Here is a 20,602-nt window from a genome sequence, read left to right on the forward strand (position 1 = left end):
AAAAAAAAAAAAAAAGAACCTCATTAAAAATTTTTTTTGAAATAAAATATTAGTCCTTAAACGTTAATAAAAAATTAATTCATTAACCCCACAACCAGGATAGATAACTGTAGTCTTAATTATTGGGTTGCAAGTGCTTGCTTTTTCTTTCCTTTAATTTTTTTATTAATTAACTTTTTGGCTGTGTTGGGTCTGTTGCTGTGCACAGGTTTTCTCTAGTTGTAGCGAGTGGGGGCTACTCTTCATTGTGGTGCACGGGCTTCTCATTGCTGTGGCTTCTCTTGTTGTCGAGCATGGGCTCTAGGCACACGGGCTTCAGTAGTTGTGGCTCGCGAGCTCTAGAGCGCAGGCTCAGTAGCTGTGGTGCACGGGCTTAGTTGCTCTGTGGCATGTGGGATCTTCCTGGACCAGGGCTTGAATCCGTGTCCCCTGCATTGGCAGGTGGATTCTTAACCACTGCGCCACCAGGGTAGCTCTAAAAATTTTTTTTAATTTAGGTATAGTTGATATACAATATTTTATAAGTTACAGGTGTACAGTATAGTGATTCATAATTTTTAAAGGTTATACTCTATTTATAGTTATTATAAAATATTGGATTTTTCCCCTGTATTGTACAATATGTCCTAATAGATGACTATAAGGAAACAGAAATACAAATCCAGGAATCAGAGTGTCTCCAAAAGGATCAACCCAAAGAGCAACACAAGACACATTATAATTAAAATGGCAAAAATTAAAGATAGAGAGTATAAAAAGCAGCATGGGAAAAGCAACAAGTTACATGCAAGGGAACTCCCTTGTATGTACATACATATTAATAGTACATATTTATTAATAAGTATGCACATATTAATAATTACTTAAATGAAAATGGACTAAATGTTCCAACCAAAATACACAGAGTGGCTGAATTGATACAAAAATAAACCTGTATATATGCTGCCTACAAGAAGCTCATTCAGTGCTAAAGAAACACACAGACTGGAAGTGAGGGGATGGAAAAGGTATTCCATGTAAAAGAAAATTAAAAGAAAGTTTGGGTAGCATTACTTATAGTAGATAAAATAGACTTTAAAGCAAAGGCTGTTAGAAGAGACAAAGAAGAATATGATATAACAATCAAGGGTTCAATCCAAGAAGATATAACAATTGTAAATATATATGCACCCAACATAGGAGCACCCAAATAATTGAAGCAAATTTCAACAAAAATAAATGGAGAAATCGAGAATAACACAATAATAGTAGGGAATTTTAACACCCAACTTAGATCAACAAACAGATCATCTAGACAGAAAATCAATAAGGAAATATTAAATGACATATTACAACAGATTGACTTAATAGATATATATAGAACATTCCATCCAAAAGCTGAAGAATACACATTCTTTTCAGGTGTGCAAGGAAAATTCTCCAGGAGAGAGTTCATGCTAAGCCACAAAACAAGCCTCGGTAAATTTAAGAAACACTGAAATCATATCAAGCATATTTTCAGACCACAACACTACGAGACTAGAAATCAACTACAAGAGAAAAAAAAACTGCAGAAAACACAAACGCATGGAGGCTAAACAATATTCTACTAAATATCCAATGGATCACTGAAGAAATCAAAGAGAAGATTAAAAAAACTACCTGGAAACAAATGAAAATGAAAACACAACCATCCAAAATCTATGGGATGCAACAAAAGCAGTTCTAAGAAGGAAGTTTATAGTTATACAAGCTTACCTAGGGAAACAAGAAAAATCTCAAATAAACAACCTAACCTTATACTTAAAGGAACTAGAAAAAGAAGAACAAACAAAACCCCAAATAGTAGAAGGAAAGGAACCATAAAGATCAGAGTAGAAATATATGAAATAGAGACAGAAAAAAAAAAAATAGGAAAGATCAATGAAACTAAGAGCTGGTTCTTTGAAAATATACACCAAATTGATAAAAACTTTAGCCAGACACATCAAGAAAAAAAGAGAGAATCCAAATCAATAAAATCAGAAATAAAAGAGAAATTACAACTGACATCACAGAAATACAAGGATCATAAGAGACTACTAAGAGAAACTATATGTCAATAAAATCAACAATCTAGAAGAAATGGACAAACTCCTAGAAATGTACAATGTCCCAAGACTGAACCAGGAAGAAATAGAAAATGTGAATGGATCAATAATCAGTAATGAAATTGAAACTGTGATTTTAAAACTCCCAGCAAACAAAAGTCCAGGACCAGATGGTTTTACAGGTGAATTGGACCAAACATTTAGAGAAAAGTTAACACCCATTCTTCTCAAACTATTTTAAAAAATTGCAGAGTAAGGAATGCTTTCAAACTCATTCTACAAGGCCAGCATCCTCATGATATCAAAATCAGTAAAAAGAAAGAAAGGAAGGAAGGAAGGATGGAAGGAAGGAAGGAAGGAAGGAAGAAAGAAAGAGAGAAAAAAAGAAAGAAAGAAAGGAAAGAAAAAGAAAGAAAGAAAGAAAGAAAGAAAGAAAGAAAGAAAGAAAGAAAGAAAGAAAGAAAAGAAAGAAAGAAAGGAAAGAAAGAAAGGAAGGAAGAAAAAGAAAACTACAGGCCAATATTACTGATGAACACAGATGCAAAAATCCCAGACAAAATATTAGCAAACAAAATCCAACAATACATTAAAAGGATGATACACCATGATCAAGGGGGATTTATCCCAGGGATGCAAGGATGGTTCATTATCCATAATTCAATCAATGTGATATGCTACGTGAACAAGTTGAAGAATAAAAATCATATAATCATATCAAAAGGTGCAGAAAAAGATTCTGGGTACAAAATTCGACTTTCATTTCTGATAAAAACTCTCCAGAAAGTGGGCATAAGGGGAACACACCTCAACATAATAAAGGCCACATGTGATGAGCCCACAGCTAACATCATACTCAGTGGTGAAAATCTGAAAGCATTTCCTTTAAGAAAAGGAAGAAGACAAAGATGTTCACTGTCACCAATTTTGTTCAACACAGTAACAGCATTCCTAGCCATAGTAATCAGACAAGAAAAAGAAATAAAAGGAATCCAAGTTGGAAAGGAAGGAGTAAAACTGTCACTTTTTTGCAGATGAAATGATACTATACATAGAAAATTCTCATCAATGAATTCAGTAAAGTTGCAGGATACAAAATTAATATACAGAAATCTGTTGCATTTCTATACACTAGCAACAAACTATCATAAAAAGAAGTTAAGGAAACAATCCCATTTACCATTCCATCAAAAAGAAGAAAATATCTGGGAAGAAACCTACCTAAGGAGGCAAAAGACCTGTACTCAGAAAACTATGGCACGAATAAAAGAAACTGATGATGACACAACAGATGGAAAGATATACTATGTTCTAGGATTGGAAGAATTAATATTGTTAAAATAATCCTATTACCCAAGGCAATGTACAGGTTCAATGCAATCCCTATCAAAATACCAATGGCATTTTTCACAGAACTAGAACAAATAACTCTAGAATTTGTATGGAAACATAAAAGACCACTGATAGCCAATACAATCTTGAGAAGGAAGGACAGAACTGGAGGTATCACACTCCCTAATTTCGGACTATATTACAAAGCTACAGTAATCAAAATAGTTTGGTACTGGCAGCAAAACAGACATGTAGATCATTGCAACAGAATAGAGAGCTCAGAAATAAACCCACACACTTATGGTCAATTAATCTACAAAAAAGGAGGCAAGAATATACAGTGGAGAAAAGACAGTCTTGTCAGTAAGTGGTGCTGGGAAAACTGTACATCTGTATCTAAAAGAATGGGATAGAACATTTTATTACACCATATACAAAAATAAACTCAAAGTGAATTAAAACCAGAAATCATAAAACTCCTAGAAGAGAATGTAGACAGAACGTTCTTTGATATAAATTGTAGCAATAGCTTTTTGGATCTGTCTCCTAAGGCAAAGGAAACAAAAGCAAAAAAAAACAAATGGGACCTAAGTAAACTTAAAAGGTTTTGCAGAGCAAAGAAAACCAATGAGAAAACAAAAAGACAACCTACTTAATGGGAGAAAATATTTGCAAGTAATATGACCAAAAAGGGGTTAATATACAAAATATATAGCGCATCCAACTCAAAATCAAACAACCGATTAAAAAAATGTGCAGAAGACTTGAATGGACATTTTTTCAAAGAAGATATACATAAGCTAACAGACACATGGAAAGATGCTAAACATCACTAATCATCAGATAAATGCAAATCAAAACTACAACAAGCTATCATCTCACATCTGTGAGAATGGCTATCATCAAAAAGACCACAAAGGGGCTTCCCTGGTGGCACAGTGGTTGAGAGTCTGCCTGCTAATGCAGGGGACACGGGTTCGAGCCCTGGTCTGGGAGGATCCCACATGACGCGGAGCAACTGGGCCCGTGAGCCACAGCTACTGAGCCTGTACATCTGGAGCCTGTGCTCCACAACAAGAGAGGCCGCGACAGTGAGAGGCCCACGCACTGCAATAAAGAGTGGCCCCCGCTTGCCACAATTAGAGAAGGCCCTCGCACAGAAACGAAGACCCAACACAGCAAAAATAAATTAATTAATTAATAAACTCCTACCCTCAACATCTTAAAAAAAAAAAAAAGACCACAAATAACAAATGTTAGTGAGGATGTGAAGTAAAGGGAACCCTCATACACTGTTGGTGGGAATGTAAATTGGTGCAAACACTGTGGAATACAGTATGAGGTTCGTCAAAAAGCTAAAAATAGAACTACCACATGATCTAGTAATTTCACTCCTGAGTATATATTGAAGAAATGAAAATACTACTTCGAAAACATACACATACCCCAATGCTTGTAGCAGCATTATTTACAATAGCCAAGATATGGAAGCAAAGTTGTGTTCATCAACAGATGAATGGATAAAGAGGATGTGGTATATTTACACACAATAGAATATTACTCATCCATTAAAAAGAAAGAAATTTTGCCATTTGCAACAATATAGATGGACTTGGAAGGTATTATGCTTAATGAAATAAGTCAGGGAAAGACAAATACTGCATGTTATCACTTACTTGTGCAATATAAAAAGTGAAATGAACTAGTGAATATAACAAAAGTAGTCACATATATAGAGAACAAACTAGTGGTTACCAGTGGAGATAGCAAGGGGGAGAGGGACAAGAGAGGGATAGGCAATTAAGAGGTATCAACTACTATGTATAAAATATATAAGCTACATGGGTATATTGTGCAGCACAGGGAATATTGCCAATATTTTATAATAACAATAAATGTAGCATAATCCTTATAAAAATTATTAATCACTATGCTGTATACCTGAAACATATAATTTTATAAATCAACTATACCTCAATAAAAAAACACATGACAGAACTGAAAAAAAAAGAATTGTTGATTTTGAATTGTTTAGGGAAATCACCTAGAACACTAAACAGAATATAAAATATACATAAAAGTCCAGTTAAGAAACATGGAACAATTTAGACACAGAAAATTTAGAATGGGGGAGAGTCAGTATTTGAAGAGAAAAAGTCTAGAATTTTTCCAAAATTGAAGAAAGGTATGAGTCTTCACAGTGAAAGAAAATATTGGGTCCAGCTCATGATTTTTTAAAAAATCTCTACCAGAATACATTATAACAAAATAACAACTCTAAGGACAAAGAATACATGTACAGGCTATGTTAGGCAGAATTCTAAGATTCCCATTCCTTGGTTATTCAAACACTTTTTAAAGTACTGCTCTGAAATGATTTTGCAAATGTAATTAAAGCTCCAAATCTGTTGGCCTTAAAATACAGAGATTATTTTGGTGGGCCTGACCCAATCAGGTCAGCTCTTTACAAGTAGAGTTTTCTCCTGCTGGTAGAGGAAAGAAATTAAGAGAGAGTCAAAGCCTTAGGAATACTTATATTACCCTTGCTTCTTTAAAGGTTAAGGGAGGTACATGAGTAGCAATGCAGGTGGCCTCTGGGAGACGGAGGGGCTCCAAGCAGACAGGCAACAAGGAAAGAGATACCTCAGACCTACAGCTGCAAGAAATTGGATTTTTCTTACAACCCAAATGAGCTCTGATCCCAGCCTGGCCTTCAGGCCTTCAGGTCAGACTTGTGACAATCCAGCCAAATCCACCTGGATTTCTGACTTACAGAACTTGCACAGAGTAAATGAATGTTGTTTAAGTCACTGAGTGTGTGGTAATTTGTTATGCATCAATAGGAATACAATGACTAGGTAAAACTCCTATTAATCATAAAGGAATAAGTGAATCAACACACTAACAGAAGATTTATCATCATCAATAGTTAATGCCACACTACACTGACATATTTTTAAATAGCGAAGGCAAAATAACTCTCAGCATAGAAGTCCATACTATATAAACTCATACTCAAGAGTGAAAATAAAGATAATTTTAGGTGGATAAGATAAATAGCTTACTACACACAGACTCACTGATGGAAATTCTAAGAGAGGTACTTCACCAAAAGGGAGATTGAACATTAAAAAAATGGAATTAAATTCAAAAAAGAATAGTGAGTAAATAAGTTACAAATATGTAGTGAAATCCTAGTATGTTTTGATTAAATATAATAATGATAATGATGACTTATTTGTATCAGGTTAAAATTCAGGAGTAACTGAAAGCCAAATGATAATGCTATGGAAGAGTGAAGAAAAGAGTATAAGGTTTAATGGTCTAAGATCCATAAATTGTTAGAAGAAGATTATGAGTACTTTTATCTCTAAAATTGTAACTTTATCTACATTTAATTTTAATAATTTAATAAATCATAATATAATAATTAAAGAATATAACTAGAACATAGAATGACCAAATTGATAGAAGGAAAGAAAAAATAATGAAAGCACAATCAATATGATGGAATACATGAAAGTAGAAAGAGAAAATACTGAAAAAGCATGATAAATAGAAAAAAACAAAACAAAATGGTAGAGTTTAGTCTAAACATATCAGCAAACATATTATAAGTATATAAACATATTCAATTCAACTACTGAGAAACTCTCGAAGTTACATATTTTAAAATTCCATTGGCAGGCTGTTTTCAGGAGACCAAATTAAATAAAAGGTTGAAAGTAAGGGGATGAAAAGTTACATTAGATAATGTAATAGAATAGAATGTTGGTATAGCAGTTATAAAACAGTAAGGACTGAATTTATGGTTAAGAAATATTAACGGGGACAATATGCTATTTATTAATGATTAAAAGAAAAGCACAGCTAAGTCAGTGTAATTAGTTCTCATCAACCCAAAATTATTATAGAAGTTTATACATGAGTTCTGTCATGTACAGTCTATCAAATGTCAAGCATTTGCTTGTTTGTTTACCCAAGCAGTACATAAATATAACCCAAGTTGGGTAATTTCCAGGCACCATACATCCTTTGTCTTTACTAATTATACATATCCTATCTTTTATTAGAGTCAGCCATTTTATTCCTTGTTTCCTCAGAGTAGACTTCCAATAAGTATTTATTAAATGAATAAAAGACTAATTTGCTAGAAACTAAATTACTATATACTAGTAGCCTGGTTTTCAGTGGATTACTTTACCAAACTTAGCTGTTCAAACAGTATCTAGATATTGTGAATTATTCATTCTTAATTTTCAACATGTATCTTAAGATGCCTTCCAATTTACCTACCTGCTAGCATTTCTGGGAGTGCTGCCTTCTGATCTGGATATTAAAAAAAAAAGTAAAATAGTGTCCAAAGTTAGTCCTAAGAGTGCTTGCCAACTGCATAAACAAAAGTCAGGCCATTTTATAAGCAGTATTATCTCTTTTACAAGGTAAGTTACCAAAAAAGAAAATAATGTCCAAGGTCACTGAACAAAGATGCAAATAAATAACATTCTTATTTACTTATATACCTCATCCACAAAGAGTGCATTTCAAACTTGTACTAAAGAAATTATCAAGAAGGCACAAATTTTCTTTTCCCTTATCACTTCTAAACACAGAATATAGGTTTGACCCTGCATTCCTGATTCTGACCTTTATACCCCAACTTTTAATTTTTTATTCATTGATAAAGAAATGCTACATTTTATAAGTTAAAACCCATACTGACTTCTAGACAATCTGACAGAATGAGCTGGTGGGACAATTCCCCTTTCCATTCCTCATAGAGGAGTGCTGAAAAAAAATAAGACAAACAGTTAATACATAACTGAGGTTAAAAACAAGAAAAGAATTCTCCTGGTGCTAGTAAAAAAATGAAGAAACTGAGAGTTCAAAGGGTAAACAGGAGATGAAAGTGAATGATTGCAGAGGTGTCTAAACCAGTGATATGACTTTGGGACTAGAGATTTAATAGCCATTCCTTAGAAGTTATGAGGCCTTTGCATACAAGGAAACTAAGTGAGCTCCTTAACTGGAGCCATTTAACCTGGGAGCCATGAATGTCCATACCACCCATTACACAGGGATAGTAAAAATTCTGACCAGTGGCCTTAGGAATGCAGCAGGGAAAGGGGGATATGCAACAGGAATAGATGGGGGGAAATGCATCACTGCAGAGTCCCAAGCCTACAAAAAATGTACTTTCAGGGCCCCAGTCACACTCCTACAAATTCTTGGAACACCATGCATAGCAGCTGTTCCAAATATTTTTGCTTTAAAAGAAGCAAAAATGAAACCGCCCACATGTGTATGTCTTCAACACAGGGCATGCAGAATTCTCATGGGAAAAGCACAGACACTGAAAGGAAAAGACACTGAAGAGAAAAGAAGTTTGTACGATTACAAACCCCTAATAGATAATGTCAACAGCCAGAGCAAAACAATGAGTTCACACACCAAGAAATACAAATGATTAAAAAACTTGGAGAATATTTACAATCTCCATAGAGATTTCTGCAAGAATAGAATCCATAAGTCTAGAACAGGACAGAGAAGGAAGAATTGGTGAAATGAGAGTGATCTGAGGAAATCAAACAGAATGTGAGATGGAGAGAGAGCTATGAAAGTGCAGTTACAAACCATAAATACACACTTCCAATTCCGGTCAAGATGGAGTAACAGACTGGATTTACCCTCCTGCCTGAAACAGATGAATATCTGGACAAAATATATTAAATGCTGGTTTTCAGACACTGAATATTAGGCAGGATAGTGATCTATGAGAGAAGGGAATAAAGGTGAGACCTGTGATTGCCCGTGCCTGAGGAGAGTTGCCTCCTGTAGCACAGCAAGGGAAACCCAGGCAAAGCCAGAAGTCTCCCTGAATTGAGGTAATAGGGTCTGGGGATGCCAAGGCAGCTACACTTCTCAGGGCAGAATACCAGAGAAGAAAGGAGGTGCACAGAGAGCTCCTGATATCTGTGGAGGGTCCTCTTTGAGTGTTCTTCAGAGTACCAATCACTGAACGCAAGTGAAGAAACTCCCTGAGGCAAAGAAAAATTATTAGAACTTAATAAAGGAATCAATCTCTTGTACTCATATAGGAACAGGAATACTTTGTGTTCCCACCATCTGAGTTGAAAAATCTCATAATTCACAGTGAGTTTGGTAGAGTTACATGGAAGGGTATTGCCTCCGTAGTGCTAACCATTCTGGTCCTACTTAACGAAGCTTTAAAGCAATGGTGTTAGAACAACTGGATATTCTTATGCAGGAAAAGAAAAACACTAAATTCATACCCATACAAAACTTAGTTCAAATTGGATATAAGCCTAAATGCAAAACCTAAAACTATAAAACTTTTAAAAGAAAACATGAGAGAAAATCCTCATGAATTTTGGTTAGGCAAATATTTCCTAGATACAACATCAAAATCATGATCTATAAAAGAAGATATTGATACACTGGATTTCATCAGAATTTAAAACTTTTGCTCTTTAAAAGAGTGAAAAGAAAAGCCTTAGACTAGAAGAATATATTTGCAAATCATATATATAATAAAGCACTTGTATCCAGCATTTATAATGAACACTCAAAATACAATAATAAGAAAACAAACAATCCATTTTTTAAATGATCAAAAAGTTTTGACTGACTCAATAATAAAAAGACAACCCAATCAAAAAATGGGGTCTTTCAGCTGAAACTGCCATCTTCCAGTAATTTGTCAAAAAGACCAACACAAAAGAAAAGAGAAGAGGCACCTGCTATACATTCTCTAGACCTTTTAGAAAACATGGGGCTGTTCCTTTGGTCACATACATGGGAATTTACAAAAAAGTGATATTGTAGACAGCAAGGGAACTGGCACTATTTAAAAAAGAAATGTCTCACAAACGTTACAAAAACTGGGAGTCTACAATGTTACCCAGCATGCTGTTGGCATTGTTGAAAACAAACGAATTAAGGGCAAGATTCTTGCCAAGAGAATTAATGTACTTATTGAGGATATTAAGCACTCTAAGAACCAAGATAGCTCCCTGAAATGAGTGAAGGAAATATGATCAGAAAAAGAAGGAAGCCAAAGGGAAAGGAACGTGGGTTTGACTGAAGCACCAGCCTGATCCATCCAGAGAAGCACACTTTGTGAGAACCAGTGAGCTGGAACCCATTCCCTATGAAATCATGCCATAATAGATGTAAAAATAAATAAAAGACCTCCGGATTGTAATTTTAATTAATTAATTTAAAATGGGTAAAATATTTGAATACACACTTCTCCAAAGAAAATGTACATCTGACAAATAACCACATGAAACAACTGTCAGCATCATTAGTCATTAGAGAAATGCAAATTAAAACCATAATGAGATGCCACTGCACACTATCGGAATTGCTAAAATTAAAAAAATATATGACCATATAAGTGTTGGTGAGAATGTGGAGGAACTATAACTCTCATACTAGTGGTTGGAATATAAGACAGAAGAACTGCTTTGCAAAACAGTTTAGCTCTTTCTTTAGAAGTGAAAACATATACCTACCATATTACCCCGTCGTTCCAGTCCTGGGTATTAACTAAGAAAAAGAACGCATATGTTCACATAGAAATTTGTATGTAAATGTTCATAATGGCTTTATTTATAGCAGCCAAAAACTGGAATGCATCCAAATAACTATCAATAGATGGAATGGATGAACAAATTATGGTATAATCATACAAATGAATACTTATCAGCAATAAAAGGAAAAAAAAATGATCACACAAGAACACAAGTGATCACACAAGAACACAAATGATCACACAAGAACATTGCAAAATAATCATGGTGAGTGAAATAAATCAGACAAAAAGAAGAGTACATACTGTATGATTCCATTTATATAAAATTCTGGAAAATGCAAACTAAGAAAGCAGATCAGCAGCAGTATGGGGATAGAGCAGGTGGAAGAGGCAGGAGTGGGGCTTACAAAGGGGCACGAGGAAATTCGGGGGCATGACAGATATCTTCATAATCTTGATCATGGTGATGGTTTCATCAGTGTTACTTTTCAAATTATCAAAACATACAAAATTATACACTTAAAATATATGTAATTTACTGTGTGTCAATTATACCATGATAGAACTATACATTAGAAAAAGAACAAGCTATTGACATACATAACATCATGGATGAATGTCAAATGCATTATGCCAAAGGAAAGAAGACAGACTCAAAAGATTACGTACTACAGTATACGATTCCATTTATACCAAGTTCTGGAATTGGCAAAACTATAGGCAAAGAAGACATCTGTCAGTGCCGAGAGCTGAAGGTGGGGTGGGAGGGAATTCTGAGGTGATGAAATTGTTCTATGTTTTATTGAGGTTGTAGTAAGTGTATGTATTTGTTAAACTCATAGAATTACATAAACCAAAGAGATTAATTTTACTACATGTAAATTGTATCTCAACTTTTAAAAGCTTCATTCTTAGTGTCAAAAGAAAAGAAGCAAAAGGAGAAGTATAAAGATGAGGAAGAGAACAACCATTGCCACCTACCGTGGAGGCTAGAATGGAAGACCCTAAAATATAGGGATTTCAGAAAAAGAAAAGGGATAGAATGGGGAAGGGTCAATCATTAAAGAGATAATGACTGAGAATCTTCCAGAACTGAAGAAAGACATGATAATTGAAGATTATTGTGAATTCTGAGCTGGAAAAATAAAAACAAACTCATATCAGAACAAGTAATAATTCAGTAACATAATACCTTGGACAAAAGAAAACTTGAGAAGCTAACTTAGAAAAAAAGTGCAAGTATAAAGGTAAAAATGAATTAATTAATCTGACAGCAGACATCTCAACAACAGTAAATGCCAGAATTCAATGGCATCTTAAAAGGGCTGACAGAAATAACTGTCCACCTAAAATTCTATACCCATAGAGAATTTCAAGAGTGAAAGTGAAATAAAACCATTTCCAAGCATATAAGGCAAACAGATGATTACACATAGACCATCACTGTAATAACTACCAAAGCAGGTACTTCTCCAAGAAGATTGAACCTAGAATGAAAAAAGCAGGATTCCAAAAAGAATGGCGATAATTATGGCATTGGTACACAAACCATGTGACAAAATTTCATAATATATACACACACATACTCAAAAATGAGTGTATGTATGTAAACACTGGTGGATATGAATAAGGTCTATAGTTTAATTGATAATACTGTACCAATACCAATTCTCTGGCTGTGAAAATGTGCTATGTTAATGTAAGATGTTATTATTGAGAAAACCTAAGTGATGAGTACAATGGAATTCTGTGCTATTTTTGCAACTTTTTATATTTCTTAAATTATTTCAAAACTAAGTTTAAAAAAGGAATCATAGGGCTTCCCTGGTGGCACAGTGGTTGAGAGTCCGCCTGCCGATGCAGGGGACGCAGGTTCGTGCCCTGGTCCCAGAAGATCCCACGTGCCACGGAGCGGCTGGGCCCGTGAGCCATGGCCCCTGGGCCTGCACGTCTGGAGCCTGTGCTCCTCAACGGGAGAGGCCACAGAAGTAGGAGGCTCAGGTACCGCAAAAAAAAAAAAAAAAAAAAAAAAAAGGGAATCATAAAGAATCTGGGAAATATATCAGGAAATCCTAATAAGTATTAACTAAACATAATAATGATAAGAACACAATAACACAAAACTTATTTGGAGGGAACTGAAAAGCCAAATGACTAACAGATTGAAAAAGATAGGTTAGTGTTAAAGGGCTAAGATCCTTGTGTTATTCACAAGATTATATACAATGATTAAATTAAGACATTATACAACATCAGCTACAAATGCTAAAAGTTAACAAAAATCATTAAAACAATAAAAACAGAATATAAAAATGTACAAAATAGTAGAAGAGAAAAAGAAAAGAAGAAGAAAAAGCACAATCAAGAAAATGGATTTTGAGAAAAGGAAAAAATGCAAAAAAAAAAAAAGAGGATAGTAAGTAGGAAGAAAATAAGATGGTAAATTTCAATGTGAATATATGTCATCATATATTAAGCATATAAATGTAACAAACTCCACTACTGCATTTCATATAAAGGCTGTTTATAATATACCAATTAAAATCAAAGAAAGGTTGAAAATAAGGGATGAAAAATACGTAATAGGTAAGTCTAACTTTCAAAGAACAAGTTGATATATAGCAATATAAGAGTGAGAATAGAATTTAAGATACAATTATTAATGATAAAAAGAAAATACACCAAGAATATATAACTATGTTGAACTTTACGCATTTAGCCACTGCCTCAGGGTATATAAAGCAGAAGTCTCAACAATCAAAGAGAAAAAGCCATGACATATTGGAAAACCTTAGTTTGCCTCTCATAGAAAATGAATTATCAAGTAGAGAAAAAATTTAAAAACCCAGTAAGTATAAAGATGATTTGAAACAGCACAATTAAAAAGTCTGTTCTCAAAACAAAGAAAAAAACATACTGTATCACATTAATTGAAGCATGCATATCAAGCATACATTTTTACAAAAAAATGACTTCCTTTCTGGTTCCAACATTTAAGAGTCTAAATCAGAGACAAAGCTTTCCCAGTAAGGTAATAAAATTGGAAAATAACTTTTACAGCAACAAAAATAAATCATATAACTGAAAACTAAAGACCATGATTTGTTCATGATTTAAATAAGAAATCGTGCTGGAAGTTTCTAATTTTTTAAACTGAATATCAGCTGTGTCTTAAAAACTGGAGAATGTAGATGAAATGATATATAAGGGAGAAAGTTTTCACTTTAAAAGCATATTAGGAAAATAAGAAAAATTGAACATTAATAAACAAAGCATTAGACTCCACAAAGGTAGAATTAACAAACACATAGCAAAGGTGAAGAGAGTAGCAAAGAGGAACAGAGCATAAGTTAAGGATAATAAACACAAGGAAATATAGGGATCTCAACAGAATGACAAATTATATTTTTAAATTACTAATAAAATAGAAAAACCTCTGAGAAGGCTGCTTATAAAAAAGAAAAAGGAAAAACAAACTTAGAAGGGTAAACATATGTATAAAGTATAAATATTTAAAATTATATATAATTCTAGATATGGCACAGGGATGTAGCCACGTGTAGTAAAAATATGTGATACACACCAGCTTTCAGTGCAGAGGCTGTTCTCCGCAGAGAGGGAGATGGGGATTGCAGCTGTATATACAGCGGTTTATTTCATAAGAGAAACAAAATATTCATGTTTATTTCCAGTGGTGGGCAAATGGTTGTCACCTTGTTCTGTCTTTGCTTTTGAACTATATTTTTAAATAAAAATATTTTATATACTAAATTATAAATTTGCTTTCTGAAGACTTTTCCCAGAGAATATTTTTAAAATTATTTCTTACATGAGGCAGCAATGCAAATTGAAACATTTCATTTGTGATATGGCTCATAAATCTGCATTACAAATAAATACTTCTGGTACTTCTCCTGTAGGTGACACGGATCACTGGGCACTTGAAAGCAATAGATATGGATACATTTTAGTTCTTCCTCTCTCAATTACCAAGGCGATGACATTGGCAAGTCATTAATACCACATTCCAAAATTTTTGCATCTTTAAAATAAGGATATTCAAAACTATCTCAAATAATTAAATGAGATACTGATGTAGCATTCAAAATTCCTGTAAAATGTAAAGTATTATGGCTGCTCATAATATTTCCTTATATGTGACTAGATTTAAATGGTACTAAAGTTTAACTTCAGAACACAAATTCAATTTACTCGCTACTTTGGGGTTCCTCTTTCTTGCTGAACCACTTTTTCAAAGGCTTCCATGAAACAGCTACTATGGTTGCTACGATGAGAACAGGTAAAGCAATGTAGATACCCAAAAGCCACTGCTTCTTCCCAGCCTTCTCAAAACCTCTTTCCTTGATTAAACCTAAAAATAAAAATACATTAAAAAATCAGAGTAAAAAAATTAAGCTGCCTACTTTTACTTTCAAGTTACAGCAAACTAATTACAATGTTCTTAATTTTATTGTTATTCAAGGAACATGGAAAAATAATATTAGAATCATAATACTTGAGACTATCTCTATAAACTCTCATTCTAAAAGACTAGAAACTAAGTTCCAGAAAGTTCCAACGTATTCTACATTATACAGCAGCTACAGCAAAATCCCACTATAAGTGGGACCCCAAAACTTCTATGATATATAATCTGTTTGTAAGGTTATCCAACAGACTTGCATTGTTACAAGGTGCATTATCACAGAATTCCACTATATCTGTGCATATCCTGTTTTTCTTTATTAGACTGTTGGCTCTTTGACATTTAGGGATCTGTTTTTACATGCAGAGTCACTGCAGTGCTACTAAAACGTCACTGCCATAAAAAATAGGAGACTTGATTCCTAATCCTAATTCTGCAGCTAGTTAGCACTGGGTATTCTTTAAATTCCATGAGGAGTGGGACTTTGTTTTGCTTACTGTACATGCCTAGTGCCATATGATGAGCACCTGGTATATATTAGGAATTCAATAAATATTTGCTAAATCAATGAATGAATGACGAAAACTAAAGTCATGGTGAACAAACAGAATATTGTTTTAGCCCCTTCTGTCATCTCTTTAGCAGCAATTAATAGATTTTTATCATTTAAACTATAAACGCCAGACTAAAAACATATCTTCTATTTCCTTTATTTCTTCTATAACAGACACATATTAACAGTGCTGGACACAGGGTGTGTTGTTTGTATAGCGCTGAGACCACAGGATCAGGCATAAAAGGGGGAAAAGGTTGAAAGATAGTTTAAAGGAGAAAGTCAGACATAAGTAAGTAAAAATTTTAAAAGATACCCTCAACTTCAATCATATTCAAAATTAATATTAGGACAAAAAGCAAGATTAAGAAAGCATATTTGGCATCTATTTCTTGAGGCAGCCTATTTACCTTTTAATTACAAATACTGGTTTCTTTCAAAGTGTCAAAAATCGAACTTTGTCTTTGTGAAGGTAAGCAATTTGAGAATTTTATTAACTGGATACAAGAAGAGATAGATACTTGCCCTGTCCCCCAGGCAATCTGGAAGATATTCTGGAGCGCGCTCGGCAATCTGGAGGGCTGTAGCCACTAGAACAGTTGCACGTCATCTCAGAAGTGCACACCTAGAATCATTTTTTTAATTCAAATGATCATTTAAAAATATTCTCTCATAGAAAGTAAAATTATCAGATGGATCACCAAGCTTACTTTTGTATTTTCATCTAGTGTAATTTTATTTGATTTATTTAGAGAGAGAATTCTACAAATTGAATGCTTGGTTTTTTAGCCTAAAGTGCACACACGCGCACACACACACGCTAAAAAGCAGCTGTAAAGTGAGGCACACAATATTTGCACCTGGAAAATTTAACACCTTCAAATGTTCACCTGAAAATTTAGTGTGCAATTTCAGAAACACCTACATAAATTCTAATGAAAATGAGACCATTCCAGTGGTGTGTTAGAGCCAGCCAGTATCAGCTCCCAGGGCTGAGTGTGTAACATCTCTTCCCATCTCCAAGTTCAGTGACATCATGGGGTAGTTTGAAGTATCTGTACTTACAAATGAGGACTTTACCCTTCCTCACACCAGTTGGTAAACATGTACTAGCATAATACTGCCCTTGACCAGGATCAGGTTTGTTTAATTTGTTAGCTTTTGTTTGTTTGATTTTTAAGCAAAGGTTTTTCTGTATTCCAAGAGGGCATCAGATAATTAATTTCTGTAATTAATTAATTAATAATAGCAAACAACTTTATGGTGCTCACTATGTGTGAGTCTCTATTCTGAGCACTTTATATAGATTCACTCATCAAATCCTCACAATAGCCCTATAAGGTTGGGACTATTATTATTCCTACTTTACAGATGAATAAACTGAGGCATATTTAACTTGCCAAAGGTCACATGGCTAGTAAGTGATGGAGACAGGATTTAAACTGAAGCTATCTGGTTTCAGAGTCTCTGCCCTTGACCACTATGCTATGCTACTTCTCAAAATAATATAAAACATCTCTCAATTTCTAAGATCTCAATTTAAGAACATGAATCTAATTTTATGGCTTAAATGTACAGGAAAAAAGTATTCTGTTTGGGGTATCCATTGCCTTAGCTCTATCACATAACCTTCATGTTGTTGTGTGTGTATGTGTATGTCTACTGTGAAATACCTCACAGAAATATTTCGTCCTTCTCAGGAGACACCATGTTGTCACTTTGTCATAATATTGTGTTGTTACTTTTGGATCACTTGGTTAAGGTGCTGTCTTCCAAGTTTTTTCCACTGTAAGTTACCATGCCTCCATTTGTAATTAATAAGCAATTTGTGAGGAGATACTTGTGAGATTATGAAAGTATCTGGGTCCTCGTAAAACTTTCACCCACTAGTTTTAGCATCCATTGATAATTATTTAACTCCATTATTCCTTCTATATTGTTTATACTATAAAAAAGAGTTTTCCCATATCTCCATTTATCTATTCAGTTACTGTTATTGGTAAACATATTACTGATCTAGTCAAAGGAGCTTTGACAAGGGTGCAAGACCACTCAATGGGGAAAGGAGAATCACTTCAGCAAATGGTGCTCGGAAAACTAGATACCCAATGCAAAAGAATGAAGTTGGACCCTTATCTCACACCATATATGAAGATTAACTCAAAATGGATTAAATACCTAAATGTAAGACCTAAGACTATAAAACTCCAAGAAGAAAACATAGGGGGAAACCTTCATAACATTGGACTTCACAATGATATCTTGGATATGACACTAAAAGCACAAGCAACAAAAGTAAAAATAGACAAATGGCTATACAATGAACTTACAAATGTTTGTGCATCAAAGGAAACAATCAACAGAGTGAAAAGGCAACCTACAGAACAGAAAACTTGCAAACCATATATCTGATAAAGGGTTAATATCCAGAATATACAACGAACTCCTACAAGTCAACAAAAAAAATCAAATAACCTAACTTTAAAATGGGCAAAGGACTTGAGTAGATATTTCTCCAAAGATGGTATACAAATGGCCACCAAGAATATGAACAGATGCTCAACACCATTAATCATAAGAGAAATGCAAATGAAAATCACAGCAATAGAAAAAACAAACAACTTCGCCTAAATATGCTATAAATGCCAGAATACATTATTATTGTGTTTACTTTAAAAAGTCAATTGTCTTCTTAAAAGTTTAAATGAAATACACTATTTTATATTTATCCACATCTTTTTCATTTCCAGCACTCTTCATTGCTTTGTGTAGATCCACATTTCCATATGACATTATTTTCCTTCCATCTGAACATAGTTTAATATTTCCTTTAGTGCATATCTTCTAGCAACAAATTCTCTCAGATCTTTATATCTGAAAAAATTCTTTTATATCCTTAATTTTTAAAATATTTTCATTGGATATAGAACACTAAATGACAGGTTTTTTCTCACACTTAAATGACGTCATTTAATTTTTTTTGTCTTACATATTTTCTGATAAGAAGCCTGGAGTCATTCTTATCGTTGTTCCTCCAGATGCAATGTACCTTTCGCCTCCGAATACATTTAAAATATTCCCTTTATTAGGGAAAGCGAGTACAGCAAAATGTTAATCATGTTAAATCTAAGTGAAGGGTATGTGGATGTTCATTGTAATAGTCTTCAGTGTTTCTGTAGCTTTGAAATTGTTAAGGGAAAAAATGGGGACAAAAGAACATTTTGCTTTCATGTTTGTTTCGGAATGAATAGGATTGACTGAACACCAATAATTTATCTTTTTATAACTAAAGCAACCACCTCTTTTATTAATTGGAAGCTACCTGTTTCAATCAACCTTGGTTGAGTAGAAATCATAGTATAGATATGGATTTTAGGCCTCAAATCTCTGCTCTTGGTCCTTTGTATATTTTTTATTGCCATTTATTATTGTGACAAGCCAAAGTTGAGCATTTGTTCTTGTGTTCAATATTGTTTGTGGGCATTTGAGACTACCTTCATGAATACATTGGTGTAGACTTAATCACTCAATGTCCCTTTTCAATGTAATAGTTTAACCATCACACACATAGCTATTTCAGTAAACCTCTTTAACTGAGAAATATGGTTAAGTGGTTATGGTCTTAAGATAATAGTAATGAACACATCCGCTATTTTTTTCTTCCCAGAATCTACACTATTCAGCGGGCGACAGTATCTGAAATTTTCTTGGGGGAAATGAATCCTTTATAAATCGGCAGTGTGGTTACTGTGGGACGTGACCCTGCCCAGCTTCCATGCGTCACACTTTCCATGCCCAGAGGTTGGTGCATGAACCGGATCAGGCCAATTAGTCAATGTATTGGAACCCTTTAGAAAGAGAAGCTATTTGTCTCAGAGTTACTGCTGGTAGGATTTAAACTTAGAACTGCTGAATGCCACTTTTACTACCACATGTGTGGAGAGTCTGCATGAAAGTGAATCCTAGAGGGAAGGGAGCCAAATCGAGGGATGGAGGGAGGCAGAATCCTGACAGCATCATCTGAGTCTTGGAATCTAGCCATGCTTGGGCTTTTCAGTTATGCGTATCAGTCAGTAATAATCCTTCTTCTTGATACATTATTAGTTCTTGATTATTATTTTCATTATTATATATCATTATTCATTCTTAATAAATAAAAGTTGTTCTTCAGCCTAAAAAAAAAAAAAACTACTCCCTTTATTGTTGATTTCAGTAATTTGATTATAAGTTGTCTTGGTGTGTATCTGTGTTTTTCTGGCTTGAGATTTATTGAACTTCCTGGAACTTTGAGTTCATGCTTTATCAAATTTTGAAAATTCCTTAAAATTTTTTCTAGCCTCCCCTCTTTCTCTTCTTCTGCAACACTAATTACACATATGCTGAACCATTTGACAGCATCTAATGGGTCACTGATTCATTTTATTTTCAGTCTTTTTTACGTTTTTTGCTTCAGTTTGAATAGTTTCTATTGCCTTATCTTTAAGTTCACGGACATTTTCTTCTGCTTTGTCAGCTGTGCTGTTAATACCATCCAAAGAATTTTTCATTTCAGTTATGGTGTTTTCCTATTTCTATAAATTCCACATGCTTTTTTGTATCTCCCCGTTCTCTTCTTACCATGTTAATGTTTTATTTTAAATCCATGAGAATATTTGTAATAGCTTTTT

At 34.0% G+C, this 20,602-nt stretch overlaps 1 protein-coding gene across 1 annotated transcript in view; it reads right to left on the reverse strand.

The window, feature by feature from the left end:
- The window catches only part of ADAM32 (ADAM metallopeptidase domain 32), a 184,217-nt gene that overhangs the window by 14,659 nt on the left and 148,956 nt on the right, over positions 1-20,602 (reverse strand). Inside the window, exons 17-18 of the mRNA XM_007469793.1 lie at positions 16,461-16,560; positions 15,169-15,328 (exon numbers count right to left, since the gene is read on the reverse strand). Of these exons, the coding sequence (XP_007469855.1) occupies positions 15,169-15,328; positions 16,461-16,560 (260 nt within the window). The remainder of the gene's footprint in view (positions 1-15,168; positions 15,329-16,460; positions 16,561-20,602) is intronic.

This window comes from Lipotes vexillifer, unplaced genomic scaffold, assembly GCF_000442215.2.
Source record: "Lipotes vexillifer unplaced genomic scaffold, Lipotes_vexillifer_v1.1 scaffold1383, whole genome shotgun sequence".
NCBI lineage: Eukaryota > Metazoa > Chordata > Mammalia > Artiodactyla > Lipotidae > Lipotes > Lipotes vexillifer.